The 20,846-nt window shown below is 33.2% G+C and overlaps 3 protein-coding genes, 1 long non-coding RNA gene and 1 pseudogene across 6 annotated transcripts; 4 read left to right on the forward strand and 1 right to left on the reverse strand.

Annotated features, from left to right (window-relative positions):
* The first annotated feature begins 3 nt into the window (after positions 1 to 3).
* BNAC09G46320D lies at positions 4 to 2,776 on the forward strand. Of its 3 annotated transcripts, none has more exons than XM_022711509.2 (14): positions 4 to 194; positions 272 to 337; positions 403 to 481; positions 678 to 802; positions 947 to 1,048; positions 1,129 to 1,185; positions 1,268 to 1,371; positions 1,475 to 1,556; positions 1,647 to 1,739; positions 1,841 to 1,905; positions 2,003 to 2,015; positions 2,080 to 2,160; positions 2,240 to 2,348; positions 2,415 to 2,776. In XM_022711509.2, the coding sequence occupies exons 1-14, from the start codon at positions 60 to 62 to the stop codon at positions 2,417 to 2,419; spliced, it is 1,116 nt and encodes a 371-aa protein (XP_022567230.1). In that variant the 5' UTR covers positions 4 to 59; the 3' UTR covers positions 2,420 to 2,776. The 3 variants fall into 3 exon arrangements, with proteins under 3 accessions (XP_022567230.1, XP_013699094.1, XP_013699095.1); XM_013843640.3 differs by having other exon boundaries at positions 5 to 194; positions 2,420 to 2,776; XM_013843641.3 differs by having other exon boundaries at positions 5 to 194; positions 681 to 802; positions 2,420 to 2,776.
* A 3,678-nt stretch (positions 2,777 to 6,454) lies between these two features.
* On the forward strand, positions 6,455 to 7,533 carry LOC106402583 (EPIDERMAL PATTERNING FACTOR-like protein 1). The gene is made up of 2 exons (XM_013845634.3): positions 6,455 to 6,877; positions 6,961 to 7,533. The coding sequence occupies exons 1-2, from the start codon at positions 6,734 to 6,736 to the stop codon at positions 7,213 to 7,215; spliced, it is 399 nt and encodes a 132-aa protein (XP_013701088.1). The 5' UTR covers positions 6,455 to 6,733; the 3' UTR covers positions 7,216 to 7,533.
* A 417-nt stretch (positions 7,534 to 7,950) lies between these two features.
* On the reverse strand, positions 7,951 to 9,209 carry LOC106402693 (alpha-hydroxynitrile lyase). The gene is made up of 3 exons (XM_013843477.3): positions 8,737 to 9,209; positions 8,504 to 8,623; positions 7,951 to 8,305 (listed from the first exon to the last, which is right to left on the reverse strand). The coding sequence occupies exons 1-3, from the start codon at positions 9,097 to 9,099 to the stop codon at positions 8,024 to 8,026; spliced, it is 765 nt and encodes a 254-aa protein (XP_013698931.1). The 5' UTR covers positions 9,100 to 9,209; the 3' UTR covers positions 7,951 to 8,023.
* A 1,065-nt stretch (positions 9,210 to 10,274) lies between these two features.
* LOC125593165 lies at positions 10,275 to 12,167 on the forward strand. The gene is made up of 2 exons (XR_007329101.1): positions 10,275 to 11,667; positions 11,832 to 12,167. It is a non-coding gene; the product is annotated as an uncharacterized LOC125593165 (long non-coding RNA).
* Positions 12,168 to 17,030: 4,863 nt separating this feature from the next.
* On the forward strand, positions 17,031 to 20,796 carry LOC125592778 (annotated as a pseudogene).
* Positions 20,797 to 20,846: the final 50 nt, after the last annotated feature.

The following is a 20,846-nucleotide window of genomic DNA, read 5'->3' on the forward strand; positions in this document are numbered from 1 at the left end:
AAACAAAATGTCCACGTCATACTTTTTTTTGTTATTCTTCTGATTTGGGGGAGACGACGATGGAAGAGCCAAGGCGATTGGAGAAGTTGCAGAGTGTTGTATCAGCCGTCTCTTCTCGCGGTTTACTAACTTCCGATCATGAATCTTCTTCTTCTTCTTCTTCTCGGTTCATTTCCGATCTCGTTCTTTTCCTGGTAAGTGAGAAAGTTGAATGGTTTTTCGAATTTTTTCCCGGAGAATTTTGAAATCTGATATCATTCTTCGTTCTAAGGTACAACCATGCGGCGACCTAGATGTTGAATCGAAACTCGTCTTGGTCTCTGATTTCATACCGAAAGTAAGCAAAAGCTTGATACCATTTTTGATTATTCCTCTTTCGAAGCGTTTTGTTTTACTGCGTAGGTATCTGGACGTTTCCTCGATGAGATATCGAGGTCGATTCAGCGAGGCGATGATTCCAAACCACTTAACACAAGTTCAGGTTCTTATAATCAGTTCCCTTTGTAGTTATCTATGTTTCTGTTGTTTTTGTTTCAGCTCACTTGAAATTGCCTCTGCTTCGAAGATGTGTTTGTTTGAGTTACTTTAAAGCGTATATATATTCTCTGAATCTTCGGTTTGCTTTAGTCTTTTCAGTTATTATGTGAATGGCGGTTAATAGTTTAATTTCTATGTAGTAGAGTCTCAAAAGAGGAGTGTCATGGATAATGTTGATCCTTACGCGGCACAGAAAGCTCAAGAAGACGTGGCAATGGTCGGGGTTGATGCAATGAAGAGAGCAAACTCTACACTTGAGGATTTCGTAAGTTCTTTACTCATACACAAGCATAATCAAGTAGAGAAAGATAGAGGGAGAAAAAACTTCTCTTATGACTTATGCAAGTGTATCTCTCTCTTGATTTTTGAAAATGTGTTAGTCTTAGTGATAGTCCATATCGTGTTGCAGTCCAGGTCTTACTTCATGTTCCATCACTTGGAAGTTAGCGAACCACAGTCAATATTTAGATATTTACCCGTCCTTTCATTCACTGAGAGTTACATATATCAGGTAATAACTGTATATTTTTGTTCAGTGAAGTTGCACCTAACCCGGTTCTAAGAAATTTTGAAGTCTTTCTGTTTCCCTAGATGGATGCTCTTAATGAGAAGATTGTCCGCGAATCAGCTTGTGAATCCCGAGTCAATGTAAGATGCCATCTCTAATATTTTGGAGTGTGGGAATCACCAAATTAGTGTAGAGCCTAATGGTTTGAGAATTGAGATGCAGTGTTCAAGCCATGGATGGAATGCTGGATCACGGGTTTTGTTTGAAACTGATCCATTGAAGCCGCTCGGAGATGTGCTTGAACGTGAGGGCCTTTTGACGCAAAGGTATTTCCTTGAGATAACTTTATAATTTTCCTTATTGTATTTATCAGCAAAGGGACAAACAATATAGCAGAACTTAACAGATATTAACTATGTCATTGGTTAGAATACAACAAGAGTTTGAGTCGGGCAAAGAGTATTGGGCGTTAGAAAGAAAGCTTTGTCATGCTCTTTCGAACAAAAATAAGGTAACTGGTTCAGGTTACTTCCTTCAAATAAGTGGCTGTTTATGTATGCTATAGATTTGCTCACCGTTTGATCTATATATATCTTTATAGATCTGTGTCGAAGATGTGATGAGAGCAATTCATTTGAAGTCTTTTGATTACCGGGTGTTGAATCTTCTGCTATACAAGTTGAGAGGAGTAGAGGTGAGTAGTACATTCATCATGTGCCTTGTCATTTCTTGATGAGAAGTCATATTCAGTTTGTATTTGATTTATGTTTTCTTTCTTTGGAAACTGCGGAAAAGGTGAATGAGTTGCACATGGAGTTCTTGTCAGTTTCAGAGTTCCTGGTTGAAGTAGCTGATGATCTGTACGCTTTCTTTTGAAACATTTTTCCATCTTCCATATATACTAAGTTTGTTGAGTCTTTCAGGGTCTTGAGTGCATTTTGAATTGTATTTTTGCAGGTTCGACTATGAGGTTAGCTACACTCAGAGAATAGCTGTGTCACATCGAGATCTCCACTGATATGCTTTTCTTGTAGGACGACGTGCTGGAGAACAGTTTCAATGTATTACGAATGTTTGTGGGAATCTTTGGCCCATCAAATGCACCCACTGAGCTGGTAAAGAAGCGTTAACACGACAATCATTCAATCGACGTTTCTCTGAAAACATTTTTACAGTTTTCATTGTTTCTTACAGGCCAAGCGGATATCAGCAGCTGAAGAGAAGTATGAAGAGATCATGAAATCCCTGGATCCACATTTGTCTTCAAATTACCAAAGGAGATGTGAAGAAGCTACTAAAGAAGGTATCAATAATACAATTATATCATCAAAAACTCCATTTCTGTTGACTTATTGACTCGGTGAAAAAGTTTAGGGGGGAAAGTTTCTGGCCCTTCGCTGGGAACATGGAACATACCGGCGGTTATTTCGGACGAGGATGCATACCGAGCTGCTCACCGGTAAAAGAACATGTAGCAGTTATAAAACCGGGAATTTGTTAAGGTTGTTTACCGGATTAAACCGGGAATTAAAATCGAGGAAGAGTAGTAGTAGTAACCTTTTCATTGTATCCTTTGCCGAGACGTGAATAGGCTTCAGCTTGTGACCAAACATTCTTGGGCCGTAGGATCTTTTCTAAGTATCAACTATCGGAGGGAGACAAAAGCCCTGGACTCTTGTAGTTGCAGACTTGCATCTTGCAATTTTTTTCTGGTTTTTTTTGTTTTGACAATCACGTCGTCTTTCTACATTTTTTTTGTCGGCCGTCGTTTTTCTACATAATTTTTCCCATCTCATATAATCTCTTTTTGTGGCTTCAATTTATCTGTATATTTTAACATAAATATTTATTTTAAAGAGAATGCGACAAATCAGGTAATGTGGAAAAAGATAGTCACAGAACGCGTTACCACGGAACGTAATTTCACAGCCTTTATTTCGCGTCTTGTAATTTTCCCAATTTTCGATTTTATTATAAAAATGATTTAAAAGAAAATGAAAAGATATTCCAAATTTCAGGTGGCTTATGTAATAATATTCCCTGTTCTTCCTGAGAGAAAAAAAAAACTTGGCTTCGTTTGATTTAATACGTGCATTTACTTCTCTTGTTTTCTATATGTACGTTTACTTCAAAGTTCAAACCATACTCTTATTAGATGCACAAAAGTTCTGAGCTGTATTTTCAAGAAGCCATAGAAAAGTCGAGTAGTCGATGCCACCATAAATTGTAACTGAACAGTAGTTAAATATCATCAATTGTTCATGGACCATTCCGTATTCTATTCCTTTTATTATTATCACTAGGTGATAACCCGCGCCCTGCACGGAGCGAGAAGATTATTAAAATATTATAACTTTTAATATGTAGACATAATAAAAATTAAAGTCATAGTAAAAACAATATATGTAAGAAAGTACGGATTATAGCTAAGAATTTTAGTATGTCAATATAAATTTATATGCGATGGCCATTAAAATTAAATTGTATATTTGTTTGCATGCGGGTAAATTATAAATACAATATTAAATGAAACATAAGCAACAGTCTAATAAAATATAAAATGAACAATGTATAAAAAAACAAAACAAAAATAAAAATGGAGACAAAATAACTGATGTCAATAATGTTTTCATAAGTCTTCGTTTGCAATCCTATTATGAGAAATATAGCAAATAGATCATCTAGAGAATTTAAAAACATTATTTAACAAAATATGTGAATGCATGTATTACCTCAATCGTAAAGCATCAATTTCTGGAACACCAATGGGGTCGAAGACAACTTTGGAAAACCCATCAATGTTAGTAACCCTCTTAAGTCGGCCTTATTATGAAATATGAAAAAATATTAGTAAAATATACATATAATATCAGCTCCGATTAATTTATTGTATATACAATAAATACAATAGATTACCTTGTCCCCATTTAATTTGCCAACACTACAAAACACATAATATTATGTCTGCATCTATAGAATTCCATAAATCATTGAAAACATGAGCAAATGCACCATAAGCGACACACTTAATGACGACGTTACTGTAAAAAAAAAAGGGGTTCAAACCATGTGATACTATACAAATGTATATCTTTCTTTTTACAGATGTTGAATACTTACGGGATGTGTAGTACAAAAAAACAGATTTTGTGGTCGATGATACCATTATTTCCGTTCGTAGGTTCCATCATATATTCTTCAAGAAATCCTACTCCTATAAACATAGTTTGCTTGTTGCAAGATTAGTTTTATGAATTTTGATATGAACTTTAGATGTATCAGTGATGGTCACGACAAAAATATATCAGAATCATTCCCCTATCGATTAAAGTAAGTTTTCCAATTCTTTGAATTTAGTTTCCTTGATTACATTAACAATTAAATTGTGTTTCCTTAATATTTTGAAGCATTAAGTCTTGGGTTTAATTGGTTATTTTCGATGAATTGAATCAAAAATATCATAAAACGATTTGATATGAACATTCGTATAGGTTATGATATAAATATTATGATAAACGATTGTAGATTAGTTTTATGATAAACATAGTTTGCTTGTTGCAAGATTAGTTTTATGAATTTTGATATGAACTTTAGATGTACCAAGTACTGATACAGGTTAAAGAACTTAGTTGTACCACGTTTAAAGAATCAAAAATTGTACTAAAGCATACATAACGATCGATGAGACACTTATTGTGTTGCCTTATTTAAATAAAACATTTCCAAATTTTTGAACATATCATAAAGTCTACCTTAGAAATGAGTTAATATGCTGCCTTATTTAGATCCCGATTTTTTTTTTGGAAATCGGAATGTAATCCGAAAGTGATTTTTGAAATCCGAAATCATATAGTATAATGTAATGACCAGTGGCATTTGTATGTAATTTTTCTAGTTCATGAAGGGTTTTTCTAAAAAGTAAGTGAGAGTGCATGTGGTGATGACACCTAGGAAATGGCACTCATGTAATAAACACATGAGGCCAAGGTTTATTTCTAGCAATGCTCCTCCTTTAATAAGAAAGGGATGTCGATCGAAACTTTTGCTTATTTGTAAGAAGTCGCCATTATGGTGGTTACTTACTAGTACTTTTTATTCGAAACAAATATATCGTGGGAAGAACTAATTTTCTGAAATTGAAAGTACTACACATACAAATAAAATATGGACAGTACAAAGGAGGAGAAAACGATACTTCTAAACTTGTTGGAAAGCAGCAGAAAGAGACACGCATAGACTATACAACATTTAATGATAACATAAGATTGTTGAAAGTAATTAAATGAAAGCAGTCAAAAATGATAAAAATGTGGCATCCTTCTTCTCTTCTTCATTTATTGATGATCTTTGGAAACTTTTACCTCTTTCACCTTTTGAGTGAAAAATCAAATCTCAGTCAAACTGTGGTTCTTTACTACTATTTGCTACTCAGTAATTTCCTTATTTGCTTACTATTTTCTCTGATGATAAAAGGAACCTCGATTCTCCTATTTGCTTACTATTTTGTTGTGATGATAAAGGAAACCTCTATTTGATGTGTCAGTAAAATAGATACTTACCCGTGAAAAGTTATTAACACTCGTTTTTTTAACCGTTGAAAGGTCCACTCAACATTTGGATTATTACTGGGTACTCCGTAAATGTTCCAAATCTCAAAAATGAAAATAGAGCGAAAACTGTTCCTAAACCAACTCTAAATCTCACTCTATAATATAATTTATTCCATAAATGGAGTAATCTATTTTTTGTTTGTTCATGAGAAATTGAGTAGGGTTGAACATTTTTATTCCATTTTAACTTTTACTCTATTTTGAAAAAAAAAATTGAGTATTGCATTGAAAATGCTCTGAAGCTAGCGTTAGTAATGAGTGTGGAACCATGAAACAATTAATGACTTCTAGAGATGCCCCTACGCATATTAATTCGACATTCAAGGGATGCTGGTCGATTGTTATGGTCCTCTTCCACATTGATGTGGTGATACAACACAAACGAATGCAAATTCAGCAAATGTCCTAAAACACTTACTTTTAAATGTGGTTCGTTCATATAGGAATGCAAGTGAATGGAAAGCTTCTTTTAGAAGCTCAATAGTGATGACAGAACATTAATTGAAACAGTTGACTATGTTTTTGAAAAATAGAGTGAAACATTGACTTTTACAACTAACAAACATATTAGCTTGACTTTGGCTAACAATAGTTATTGACCCAATTTTCAACACAAGGATTTCGTGATTAAACTCATTGAACCCGGTTTAGCACTGATATAGCCAAACCGAAAATGTGAAGTCATCGTCAATCAATCAATAAAATTAACAGTGAATGTTTTTGTTCCAAAACTAGTGAACAATGGCAAAGGAGATGACAAATAAAATGAAAAGAGAGTAGTAGAGATTGAAGTGACGCATAGAAAGAAGGCTAGTTTCTGAGACTCTCTCCTCTGATATGTATCCTCCTATTCTGTCTCCCCCACTCCGTCTTGTTCCTTTCACCCTTCCCTCTCACTTTTACCATTTTACCCCTTCCTCTCACCTTAAAGATTTCTCCATCTCACTCATTTTAAAACAACTGGTCCAAAAGCTTCTTCTCTCTGTTTTGCTTTTCAAAATTTCTTGAAATTTCACTCTCTCTGTTTAGCTTCTAAACTCTTGAAATTTCACTAGACGCACATGAAAGTTTCTCATCTATGGTTGGTGATAGGCTACTAAACTCGAAGATCAACATGTTCACTACTTACAATTCTACCCTTCTCCTCCTCTTCTTCCTCGTTTTCATCACTCCACACGTCTCATCCTTTCTTCAACCTGTCCAGCCTCCCAATTCTCCCCAAGTAATCAAATCTTTCACTCAATGTCTCTTTTTTTTTTCCTAATCTTTCATTTTTGATTGATTTAAAAGTTATTTGATTATTAGGTGGCTTTGGTCGAAGATAAAGCAAGATTAGGTTCTACACCACCGAGCTGCCACAACAGCTGCAACGGCTGCCATCCTTGTATGCCTACTCAAGTCCCCACTCTCCCGAGCCGCTCCCGTTTCACCCGAGTTGACCCGTTCTCCGGCGGTTTCGTACGGCCTCCTTCCTCCCTAACCACCGTACTAGACCAGTACTCTAACTACAAGCCCATGGGATGGAAATGCCACTGCAATGGACACTTTTACAACCCTTGAAACCATCATCTTGGGGTTAGGTCTCTCCTTTATTTTAAGTTTAAATTTGATTTTGTATAATTGAGACTAGAGGTGTTCTTTGTATATGTACGGCTCAATTTGTAAATAATCAAAAAGGTCTGTGATTATTTTCAAGAAGAAGAAAAAAAAACAAAATCGCTGATGTCGTCACTGATAATTGCATTTGCAGAGAGATAGAGATGTATGTAACTACTTACTTGCGTCATTCATTTCTTTCAACACTTTGGTTTTGTTAAATTCAATTAACATTAAAGTCTGTCTTCTTGTTTCCTTAACGTTTGCATGTTCACAATTTAATTCATCAGCTTTTTCAGCTTTTATTTTACTGACAAAATCCTTTTGAGCTAAAAAAAAAAGATTTGTTAACCTTTTGTTTATCTAAACCCCTATGTATTGAATCAAATTTATAATTTCATTCTGGAAAAAGCTTGAACTAGATTTGATTTGAATGGAACAACACACTGTCAAAGTTGATAAATCAATTTTGTCTCACCTGCCTCGATGTCCTACACAATCACTGTTTGAGACTCTTCTCGTGAATCTTCGGTAGACCCATATCTGAGTAAGGCTTCGTACAATTATTAACATCACTTTTAGCTTTTTCTTCTGTTGGTTTATAGCTTCAAATTAATAAAGCAATCAATTAACCATAACTAAGTGCATTACTTACTGTTATTATCTATGCTAACATGACGATGCAACTTCATGTTCTAGTAAAGAAAAAGATGATGATATAGATGACACATTAGTCCACAGTTTATTTCATTACAACTCATGTTTATTTTTATTAATTCGAATCGAAGGCGATAGTAGAGAGACACTCGAAGAGTTGTTGGGGTTTGGAGAGCATCACCATGTGATCTCCACCGTCGATCTCGTACACTTTTGATACGTTGAAATTATCAATCATCCAACGAATAAAATCGCACGGAATAGCTTTGTCTTCTTTACCCATTATGTAAACTCGTCGAACCGAGCCATACCCTTCCTCGCTAAACTTTTCTTTCTTTGCTAAATCCTCTTTGAAAAATGAGCCTTGTCTATGCAACGTTTTTGCCAGCTCGTAATCCTATTTTTAACACATACACATACACAATTCCCAATAATCATCTCATAACATAAAGAAACACATGGTCTCTTTATATCTAGCGTCTACTTTGACATGCTTATAGACTTCTTGTGTTCCACTAGTAAACATAATTAATTCAATTCAATTTACATTCCATTCCCAAGCACAGTTTCAATATATAGACTTAGTGGTTAATACCTGGACAGAACATTCTTGGTAAAGACGGTTCTTCATGAACTTAGGTCCCATCTTCAACAAACTCATTGTTCCATGGGACGACAACTCACAGTCTTCAAAATCACCAGGCATCTCCATATACTTTCTCATCAATAATAAAACAAATAATTAATTCTCATATACTGAAATATATATAGTAATATATCTCATGCTAAATTGAAAAAAAAGAAGCTCATGTTAAATTATTATGAAACCTTATCTAGCACGTGAGAGGGCACATGGGTTGTGTCGGGCAAGAAAGCGTTGACGAACACAAGAACCTTAGTTTTCGCCGGGAACTTATCGGCGGCGTAAGCAATGTTGATGCCTCCGAAGCTGAACCCAACGAGAATCACCTCTTCGTTCTCAGGGAGAGATGCGAGGGTTTCGATCAACGGTTGGGAGTATTCCTCGAAAGATTCAACGGCTTGGATTGGGCGTCGATCGATCCCGGAGGCGGCGAGTTCGACGGCAGTGACGCGGTGACCGGCGGATTCAAGGAGGGGTTTGAGCTTGAACCAGATCCAAGCTCCATGATAAGCGTTGTGAACTAACACAAAGTGTTGTTTTCTCTCCATAACCGTGGATAGACGATTCTTGTTTGTGTGTTTGGTAGGTTCTTGATTGATTGTGAAAAGTAGGCCTGGGAGTTCGGGTCTTCGGTCAGGTTCGGGCCGGTTCCTTTCGGATCCGGGTTTTTTCGGGTCCTAAATATTTAGATCTAATAGGTATTTAGAAATTTTCGGTTCGGATTTGGGTCGGTTCTTCTCGGGTCCGAGTCGGTTCGGATCTATAATTAAAATACACATAAAATATCCATAATTTTTCGGGTCCATATCGAGTCCGGGTCGGGTTCGGGTATTTAGGATCTGAAAAGGACATGATATACCCAATTCCATCAACTTTAGTTGAATATTTGTCATATATATATAAAATTTCACAAAACAACTATTAATAATTAAAATAAAACATTTTAAAACTCTAAATTTTACATTTTAAAATTTTATATTACTTAAAAAATGTTAAAAAATAATAACAATGTTGTTAACAAAAAATATTTTAACTAAATCATAAAATAATATATATAAAATAGAACACAAAAACATCATAGTTTTAGATATATATGTTTTTAAGTCGGGTATAAATCGGTTCTTATCGGATCGGGTCTATTCGGGTCGGTTCTTTTCGGGTCCGTGTCTATTCGGGTCGGTTCCTTTTCGGTTCTGGTTCTTTCGGGTAAAAAAATTTAGACCCAAAAGGTACTTGTAAATTTTCGGTTCGGTTTCAGGTCGAGTATTTTTGGATCGGTTCCGGTTTGGATCTTCGGGTCCAGGTTAAAATGCCCAGGCACGGTGAAAAGAAAGATGAGGTTATGACGTGATTTGTATTCGTTAGGTAGAGTGAATTGAGATAGTATAATAAATTTAGATTAAGTGGAGGTTATTGGTTCTAGTAGTTTAGTGGATTTAGAAATTCTTTTTGGATTTAGAAATCATTGACTAATCCATTGATTCTAAAATCAGACAAACAGATTTCAAAATTAACTATATAGATTTCAAAATCAAAATAAGTGGATTATTATAAATCAATGAAATGTATATATAAAGTTCTCATTGCGTAATTATGCATCTAGTTCATCATTTTCATGCGATATATATATATATATATATATATTTTTTTTTTTTTCTTCTTCTAAAGTTTCTTAATGTCTAAAAAAATTATGTATTCATGTTTGATGATGTATACACTTGATAAAAAAGCTTATCAAAACACGCACAATCACATTGCTTATGTTATTTGAATCACAATAATGATAACTAATTCAGCATTTTCGTATGCGAGACTAATTTCGTTTGCACCTATCAATTTGAAAGTTGAAGAAGTGTCAATAAGTTCTCTCTTCACAAGAGAAAACAACTCGAGAAACAATTCATCATCATTTTTGTAACAACAAGATAAGTAATAACACCAATTTCGTTTTTATATATGTATTATACAATATGTTTGTATGCAAGACATGTGCCTAATGCATGTTTTAAAAATGAACAAAAGACGTAATATTAAGATTCTTATCAACTACGTTTATTAGGATACACACAAAAAAACAAGGAATTGGAAAAACTCAATAATACAAATTCAGTCAAAATAACAAGGTTTAATTCAATATTTGCTCCATTGTGTTTTACTCTTAAAATTATTTATAAATCCACTCAAATCTAAGTTAAAATCAAATCTTTAAAGAAATCATTAATATTGAATAACACATGATTTTAAAATTCATTTTTTAATAGAACCAATAACAACAGATTTGAAATTGGATTTTAAAATGATAAAACCAATAATACTTGATTTGACTTGGATTTTAAAATCCATTAAAACACTTAAACCAAATAGAAACGTATGTTTGTAAACACATGCATAGTAACACATGCATAGTGATGATATGTTCGTTTAACACGTGTCATACCGAACATTTCACGTTAAACATCTTTGTTAATTACACAGCAAGAAACAGGAAAAATAGGTAAACCATACGCAGCGGGGATGAACTGAACACGTCGTGATTAATAATATTAACAAAGCTAGTTAAATTTTTAAATTTTAGTTACAAGTTACACGAAGAAAAAGCAGTTGGTGGACCAGCATGGCAGCATCGGACTTTGACTTTTCTTCAGACATCGCTCTTAGACGAGAGTGATAATTGTCGATTTGCCAAACAATTTGTACAAAAACAAACAAGATCGAAAGGACAAAGCTTTTTGCTCCTTTTTTCAACTTTTCTTGGTTCTGTTTTGTTCTCTTTGGTTCTATTCCCCTCAGTGAATCTTTCTAGCTGCGATATATATATATTTTTTTGGATTTTCTTATCCGGTACGGGATTTCCGGTTCATCTTCTATCGTCATTTGCTGTTGCCTAAATCTTATGGGAAACTGAGCAGATTCGTGTCCTAGCATCATCTCCTTTGACTCGTTTTATCTCCTATGCAAAGTCTTTTTTTTTTACAATCTCAGGGGATGCGCTATTTGCGTTGAGGGATTTAGTTACGTGCATTGCCTAATCAACTCAGTGACTGGAATCAGAATCAAGTGAATCCTTGCATTTGGTCCCAAGTCATTTCTGATGACAAAAACTTTGTCACTTCTCTGTAAGTTGAATCATAGCACTGATCTAGTTAATGTCTTATAATATTGGTCCACGTACTTTATATTAGAATTTGGGAGCAATCGTAGATAGGAATATATCTGGATGAGGATTATATCAAAAGAAGAAGTAGAGATGATGATACAAGTGATTTGCTTTGTACACAAGGTTCGCCTAAAGACAGACTAGTGATGTCTGAAGTTTCACGGATGTTAGAAGGAGAAGGGCTTGCAGAGAGAGATGGGAAGAGTGGTAAAAAGTGGAAATCACGAGATGTCATGAGTTCGAGAGGTTGCAGAGGAGGTTTGATTGGGGTGAAGATTCTAGAAGTATTGTTCTTCTATCAAACCATTTAAGAAAGATGACCAAATATCAAATCTTGATTTTACTGGAAAGTTGTATACATTGGCTATCTTTGACTTGAATCCTGTGAAAGAGAATGGCCCTAATGTTTGATTGTTGCCTGTTCTTTGAACATAATTTATTTGACTTTTTTTGTTGACTTCCCTTGGTGTCGTGCAAAATGTCACTAGAGGTCAACGTAATTTAAAACGATGTTTTGTGTGAATATAGGAAACCATAACTATCATGAAAAACGATTTCTTGATTATGTAATGATACTAGAAGAATCGAACTAGTTTAAAATAATTTACAGTATTAATGTGTTCAAACTACTGTATGTTGTTTACAAAATATCTGCTAGTGGCCGTGTGATGTAGGATACAATGAGTCTAAACACTGAGCAAGGGAAAAATACTTTTGATTTTGTAAGTTCGTTAGCTTACGTTTATAACGTTCACAAAAAAGATTTTGCATTCATTTGAAATTTTAGAGATAGCAAAAACAAAACAAAAAAATCATTGATGGAGAGTTGGAGACCTTAGTTTTATCACGTAGTTTTTATTTTCTTAAACGATTTTCTTAAACAAAAAGGTTGTTTAACTCTTATACTTGCACCAGTATGATAAATGATATGGTGAACTAATAATCAGAAGAAAAAAACATGTTTGAGTTCCTAAAGAAAAATAACATATGTGAAGCACTCTGCGGTAGCCTCGTAGCAAATATCCCTTCGACATTGATTTACACCTTCACCTCTTTTTGTCACCGCGAGTGTCGGCCTTTGCCTTTCGCCCCTGCCGATTTACTGGGAGATACTTCGGTCTTTAATACTTTGTGAATGTGAATCTGTTTTCCTGTATCGTCTATAAAATTTTGCATTCAAACACCTTCATATTAGTAAAACTTGCAATTACAAGCACCATCTTTTCTTCATAATATTTTTTCACTTGAATTTTGATTTTCAGAAAAATCCTCTCTTAACAAAAAGTTTTGGTAGCTCTCTTTACTAAACAAACCATTAATAATGACATTAGTGTACTTCCTACACTCAGATACTCCAATACATACATGTTGTTATTATTATTCGAACATGATTTCTCAGAGTTGATTGTGAAAAACTTTGCAGAAATGGAAAAAGTGTTTTAGTATTTGAAGAGAAAGAAACTTTGCGAAGAAGAAAGTTTTTATAACTTATAAGAGGATTTTTATTACTCAAATGATTCTTACAAACCTGGATACTTTTTGATGATTCAAAATGAAAGGGGAGTGTAGGTATTTATAGCCTCCAAAATACAAAATATCTTACATATTTTAATCCTAAATCTAGAGAATTCTATCATAATATCTAAGATTTTTTATCATAATTATCTAGATAATTCGATGAGAATATCTAGATTTTTATTCTAAGGAGGTGGAGGATAATTCTAGATATTGGACTAAGTTTGGACTAAAATGATTAGTAAATTATTAGTCCAAAATGTGATCCAAATCAAGTTTAACTTTCAACGTTGATAGCCTTCAGAAAAGTATGTTCAAAAAGAAAAAAACTTCAGAAAATAGTTAAATACATGGAGCAAGATGATAAATATTGGGTTCAAACTCACTAATAAGTTTGCGGGATTGTGGCTGAGCTGAGACCATAGAAGATGAAAACACCAAAGAGAGAACAAGAAGCGAAGCAATCAAGCAGAACTTTCCCTTCATTTCTTCTATTTTTGAGCTAGTGCCTAGTATTATTATATATCTATATATATTTTTGTTAGTTGTATGTCCTAAAGTTTCATGCATATTTGTATTTATATCAATTAAACATGCTGCCGCGTATAACGAAGGTTCAAAGTCTCCACAAGAAATTTGTTTATCTAAAACACTGACTAGCTTTGAAAGAAAAGAGCAAGGAAGTTTCAAACTTTCGACTCATGTTGTCTTTCCAAAATCATTCACTCATGATATAAACGTCGTAGACTCACAGAACAGAAACTATTCATTTTCAAATGTAAAATTAGATTGGAACTTTGATACAATATGGGAACAATACCTATATTTGATTATACTAACCATTTTCTCAATACAAATTTTTATAAAGGTTTAAGTGGCCTTCTAGAGATCCTTTCAAGTCGATTCTGGGTAAGGAATCCGATCCGTTGTTAAAATGTAATCAGGAACCCCAACCTGAGAAACAATGATGTTATCGTCTTTAGTTCTCCCATAAAATATGTCTATCGTAGATTTTATAAGTATGAAAAGATTTAGAAATACCGCGTGAGAGATCTTCGAAACAAATATTTAGTCAAAGAACAACAAAAACTTATTTTAAACATGTCAGTTATGAATATTTATAGCATTGCTACTACATAACAAATTGATACATAGTTAATTAGAATATAAATAAATTTTGATTATTAATTTTTGATAGAAATTAACAAGTTGACAAAAGAAAATGGATTATAAGAACATTATCCATTTGGATTTTGGATACGGGATGACATCCAATACTCTGATTTTTTTCACGGCACACGATCTTTGCCGCAAAAGACTCAATGAGTAAAATTATTCTTTAACCTAACGAGAGATCCCTTTATCTGACATCATATATTTTAAAATTATTACTAGATCACAAACCGCGCGGATTTTTGTTTTCATTTATTTTTATATAAACATTTTTTTTTCAATTTTTGATTGGTATATATTATAATATATTATTATAATATATATGTGTCTATCAATTTTTAAAACATAATAAGTTTACGGTATATTTTTTTCATTAAATAGATTGTTTCAAACTTTCACATGTATTTGTATCTTTTTCTATATATATATTTTCGAATTATTATTTCATTATTAAAATCATAACTATATATATAAAGATTAGTAAAATATTATTTTATTGTCATATTCAAAGATATTGTAACATTTCACAAATTTAGAAAGTTTTTAAAAAATTAAACTTTTCGCTTCATAGATTTATATTATCGAGTAAATAATTAAACATTTAGTTTTTGTTTAATTTTAAAAATAAACTATATAGTTTAAAATTTGTTTTCATTGGTTTAAGGTAGTAAAGATTAACTATTGTTAGATAATATGATTTTTTTTATTTAAAGAAAAATCTTTATAATTTTAAAAATTAACATCGACAAATATTTAAATAATTAACATATGGAGGTATAGTATTACAACATTAAATTATATCTATTTAATTTATACTATTTATAAATCCAGTGGACCATCTATTGTTTAAATCTAATTATTGATAGCCCAATAAAAATTTTTGGTAGGTCCAAAATTTAAATGATAAAATTAGAGATTAAATGTAACATGAATTTCTAGGAATATGTCTATTTAAAAAAAGAATCATACATGAATCAAGATTGTGACTTCTGTTTTAATATATAAGATTGAAATATCCACTTGGCCTTTTTATATCATCGTTAGCCAGCCGATCACATGCTTCTTGATTTGTTCCATTATTTGTTGTTGTTGGCAAACCAAAATATACATAATTATATAATTTAACTTCATGAATGCGAAACAAATCAACAATCAACACTCTAAGATGCGCAGTCTTTAGTTTTGATACCTCGATATTTAACTAAACACCTTGTTCTTCACATGTAACAACGATTTTAAAACTCTCTATACCAACTTCAGTTTGTTTGTTGTCTGCTTAATTATTACTTTGATAAAAATTAAAAAGATAGAAAGACTGTTATAACTAGGGGTGGGCACTTCGGTTATTTTCTCGGTTCGGTTCGGGTTGGGTTCGATTTGGTTAGTTTGGTTCTAGTATTTTTCCAATTGAAATAAACCATAGTTAGTTCGGTTTGTGTTCGTTTCGGTTTATATTCGGTTCGGTTTGTATTCGGTTTGGTTGGGTTTATTTTTTGGATCAGTTTAATTAGGTTCTTCTTAGTTTAATTTCTTAAGAGAAATTATGTTTTAAAACATAAATTATGTAAACATAAACTATGTGAACTAAATTCAATATAAAACTGAAACAAAAACATTTAAAAGTCACAAAAAGTATATAATAATTAAAACAAATGAAAGTTTACTTAAAAAAACCAGCATCATTAGTAATGTCTCTTGTATCATTATTTAAAAGCATGCAATAAATCATCAATGTCTCTTATATCATTATTTAGACGCCTACAATGAATCATCTTCCATGTGACGATGTAGAGAAAAACTTTTGTTTGTAATAAAATTTTCTTTAGGTTTTAGGTTTAGATTTAACATCCACGTTTACATATATAAGAATATGAAAATATAGACTTTTCTATTTCTTTTAAATAAAATATTTTAATGATTACATATCCGGTTAGAATAATATATGTTAATGAATGAAAAATGGAAAATATGTAGTTTGGTATTAGAATTTTAGTATATTGGTATTGCTAATATTTTTAATTTAAATAATTACAAAATACATCGGTTTCTCGGTTCGGTTCGGTTCGGTTTTAAACCAAACCGAACCGAACCATTCGGGTTTGGGGAAATCTTCAACCGAATGGTTTGAAATAGACTTTGGTTCGGTTCGGTTCGATTTTTTTGCCCACACCTAGTTATAACATACTCATACATGATTCGAATGCTGTAAATGGGAAAAGTTAAACAAAAGATCCAAATAATTATACTTATAAAAAAAAATCCAAATAATTATTAAAAACCCTAATTACAACTACAAGTGACATCCCTTAATTAACAAAAATCATCTCTCTATATCTTTACTAATAAAGTAGAGTTTTTTCTCTCCTTGGGAGTTTTTTTGACACTTGTCGCGTTCTCATTCGTTGAAGGATGTTTTTTGATTTGGGCTTTCTGAAACATTTATGGCCCAGTTATACTGTTTTACGTTTTCTGTTTTCTGGGAGACTCAAAACGGCGTCGACGTCTTCTGCTTTTCTTGAAGAAAGCTCGAGACTTTTTTTTTTGTGAATGGAAAGCTCAAGATTTTTGAAACTGTCGGAGACAACTCTGGGCGGATCCGGCGTGGCGCTTCACTACGCAAATCTGATAGTCGTAATGGAAAAGATGATAAAGCGACCCCAGTTGGTGGGTCTCAACGCGAGAGACGATCTCTGCTCGATGTTGCCAGCGACCGTGAGATAATCACTCAGTTCGAGATTAAAAGGAGTTTTCAGGGTGAATGCATTGCATTATGCAGCTGTAACATGTTTGTTTTTAATAAGCATGTTGTTTATTTCATTTCGCTTTCTAAGATCACAAAGTGTTCTGTTTTGTGTATCATTAGGGTAAATCGAGTTCCTAAAGGAGTTGCTGTCCAAAGGTGATCCTGTTGATTCTCAAAGTGAGTCTTGCATGCCATTGATTTGGGATGCTGGCCATGACTTGTTAGATCACAATGTCGATGTAAACTTTTGTGTATAATGCATATCTTTAGTTGAATTTCCATCTAAACCGTAGTTTTAATTTTGATTTTTTCATGGTCTTGCAGCCTAACGCCGAGACCGAAGATAATGTCACGCCGTTGTTATCAGCAGTGGCGGCTGGTTCTATGGCATGCTTAGAGCTGTTGGTCAAGGTTTGAGATGTTCCTAATTTGAGTGTTGTGCTGTTTCAGTTGCTATACATCTTAGATCAAGCTTGGTTCTTATTTTGTTAATTACAGGCAGGTGCCAAAGCTAATGTTTTTGCTGGTGGTGCAACTCAGTTGCTAATGTTGGAGATTTGTGTTAAGCAACTGTTTACTTAAAGCTGGAGCTGATCCTAATAGGAAAGACGAGGTAACCTCAACGTAACAATCAGCTCTTTAAAAATAAACACAAATCCTCATATGGCTGTGATTTTCAGGATGGCAATAGGCCATTAGAAGTTGCATCTCTAAGAGAGAACATAAAGATTGTTGAGACTCTCTTCATGTTGTAAACAAAACCTGAAACTGTTTTAGACTAGACATTTGTTGGAGTTCCCGCTCACATGGAATCAAATAAAAAAATACGAGGGAAACTCAAACAAGTCAAAATCTGGAGAGACTGTGATTTAGAAAGACCTTTCTGAATCCTAAGGTACTTCATACTTTGAAGTTTGATCAAAATGCATCTCTTTTGCATGAAATTTTTAAAGCACACTGTTATATATTCCACAGCTCTCTCCAGAAGCAAAGGGGAAAGGCACAGAAGCAAAAGCAAGAGGACAAGACGCATTCCATATTCCCATCGACGCTTACACACAAGTATTCAACATTAAAAATACTTCTAAAGCTTATGTCCATTTTGTGATTCTGTGGCATTTTCTTTGAACAATGGCCATTGGTTTGACCCCACAGATCATATCTTCTTCTTAAACGAAGCCTCTGTTGGTTGCGATTAGGACAAGTTGAACATGCCTTATCAGATGCTAAAGTCTGCAGAGAACTGAAACCTGATTGGCCTAAAGAATGTTTCCAAGAAGGTGCTGCTCTTCGTTTGCTACAGGTAAAAATCATCTCAATTCTATTACAAAAAGCCTTTGCCTTTGAACACTGAAACATTATAATTCACTGAGTTATCAATGAATCTCCAGCGATTTGATAAGGCAGCCAATGCTTTTTACGAGAGAGTAAATCAAGGAGATCATTGATGCTTTCAGGTTTGTTTGAAACCCTCGTGATGTTTTGTCTTTTTTTAAATCATTCTCTCAAGAGATTTGAAGTGTCTTTTCTTTCTTCTACAGAGAAGTTGTAGATGCTCGAAGGAAGTTTCACGGCAACGATAAGATTAAGGCCAAACCATAAGTTCTTCTAAAGATGGCTCTGTTTAGTATATGTATGAAGTTTTGATTTTGCTTCTTACCTTGGTCTCTCCCCTATGCAGTTGTTGCCTATTTTACTTATATGTACTAAAAACTTCAGGTCTAGAGCTTTTTTGTGCTCTGATTTTGTCATTGTGTTTGGATTTACAAATATTTTATTTGTTTTAGTTAACATTTTATTTTATTTTTGCCAGCAAAAATCTAATCTACTAAACCATTTTTATCTTTGGATATTTAATCTATTACTCAAATTTAAATGACTAATAAAATATAACGGTCTATGTTCGTATGATATTATCTAGACATTTTTTATAACAATATTAAATACAGTCCTAAGACTGTCTTTGTTGCCACATAAGTTACCACTTTTCTCAATGATGATGCGTAACCGCTGTCAACTTCACTTCCCCTCCCATTTAGAAAGAAAGGAGGAGAGCTTATAAATGTAGACATGGTTTTGCTCGATGGGAAAGTTATCATACTCAAGCTTCTATCATTTAATCTGTTGTAGATTTACACAAAACCTCCCTTACTTTACGGCTCTCCAATCACATAGACTAAACACTTTCAAGCACTTCATCACTTTCAAGCCCCTCATTAAAGAAGGAGAATTCTATGAGCTTAGGAATTCCGATGAGGTTAGTGGCAGCAAAACCTTTAACAGTGGAAACCAAATCATTCACTACAATCTGAATTGACATGTATGTAAGTATGCATGGGAATATAGGTACCCTTTCAGGTATGGATATTATCCATTTGAATCTAGGTTTTTTGATGATGTTAGTGGCAGCAAAACCTTTAACAGTGGAAACCAAATCATTCACTACAATCTGAATTGACATGTATGTAAGTATGCATGGGCATTTGGGTACCCTTTCAGGTATGGATATTATCCATTCGAATATCGTTTTTCGATTCTTGGTGTTTTGGATTTTGAAAAATGGTCTCATTCGGATGTTAAAAAAATGGGTGGGGTTCGAATCGGATCCTCCTGGATCTGGGTGGGTTCGGGTTTTAACCGAAATAATCAAATTATTCGATTCGACTCGGGTTTTTTATATCCAAACTACTCAAACTTATCAAAAATAACTTAAAAACCAAAATACTCAATTTATATAGTTCGAATTGGTTATTTTTTTCGGAAAGTAACCATGGATACAATGTTATTTGAGTACTTTTTATCCAAAACATCCATTTTATCTATAAATATCCAAAAATTAATGTATTTGATTTATAATTTTAACTTTAGGTATTAATGCTATTATGAAATTATATTACATATATATGTTTGGATATGTTCGGATACTCATTCGATTTTCGGATTTTGAAAAAAAAAATCGTTCAGATATTTAGGCAACATACGATCAGGTCGGATACCCGGTTTTCGGGTTGGTTATGGGTAATATTAGGCCCATCTGTATATGTAAGGATTAATATTGTTACACGCTTATGAAAGACAACACACTTTAATAATAAATATCTTCTAATAGTAAAAGTCGGACATTCTCAATGAAGAGGATGCTCACGTCGACACAGAAAATCAGCTAACATAAAAGTTGTTTTTAGTTACAGGAGCTTTTCTATAGACTGATCTAAAAATTAAAGTGGCATATATCAATCTTATCTCTCCAAATCCTAAAGATGCGACCATTACTCGACTCTTCCATTTCCTTATTGTTTCATGTCTGTGTAAATCTATGTTATCGAATTATACGTCGTATTAATTATAAAAACAAAATATATAAATGTTTTCCCTTATTTCCAAACATCTTTGACATAAACAAAATATGCGATGATTATTACTACTTTAAGAAAACGAAACTATTTATTATATTCCTACAAACAAGATAATCACAAAATAACATAACTATTTACATTTTTCCTTCTCCAATATTAACTTTATTGAATGTTTAAATTTCAACTAAATTAACTTTGTCACATCTATTGACTTTTTACTCTATTTTTATTTAATTCGATCAAGACAAACACTTATGCTACTCCAATTATAATCAGAAAAGATATCATTCTCTTTTAACATACTTTCAATATCGACTTTTTGAACATAGTCTCTTTACTAAGACCATAAAA

The sequence above is a fragment of the Brassica napus genome, chromosome C9 (assembly GCF_020379485.1).
Source record: "Brassica napus cultivar Da-Ae chromosome C9, Da-Ae, whole genome shotgun sequence".
In the NCBI taxonomy this organism is placed as follows: Eukaryota; Viridiplantae; Streptophyta; class Magnoliopsida; order Brassicales; family Brassicaceae; genus Brassica; species Brassica napus.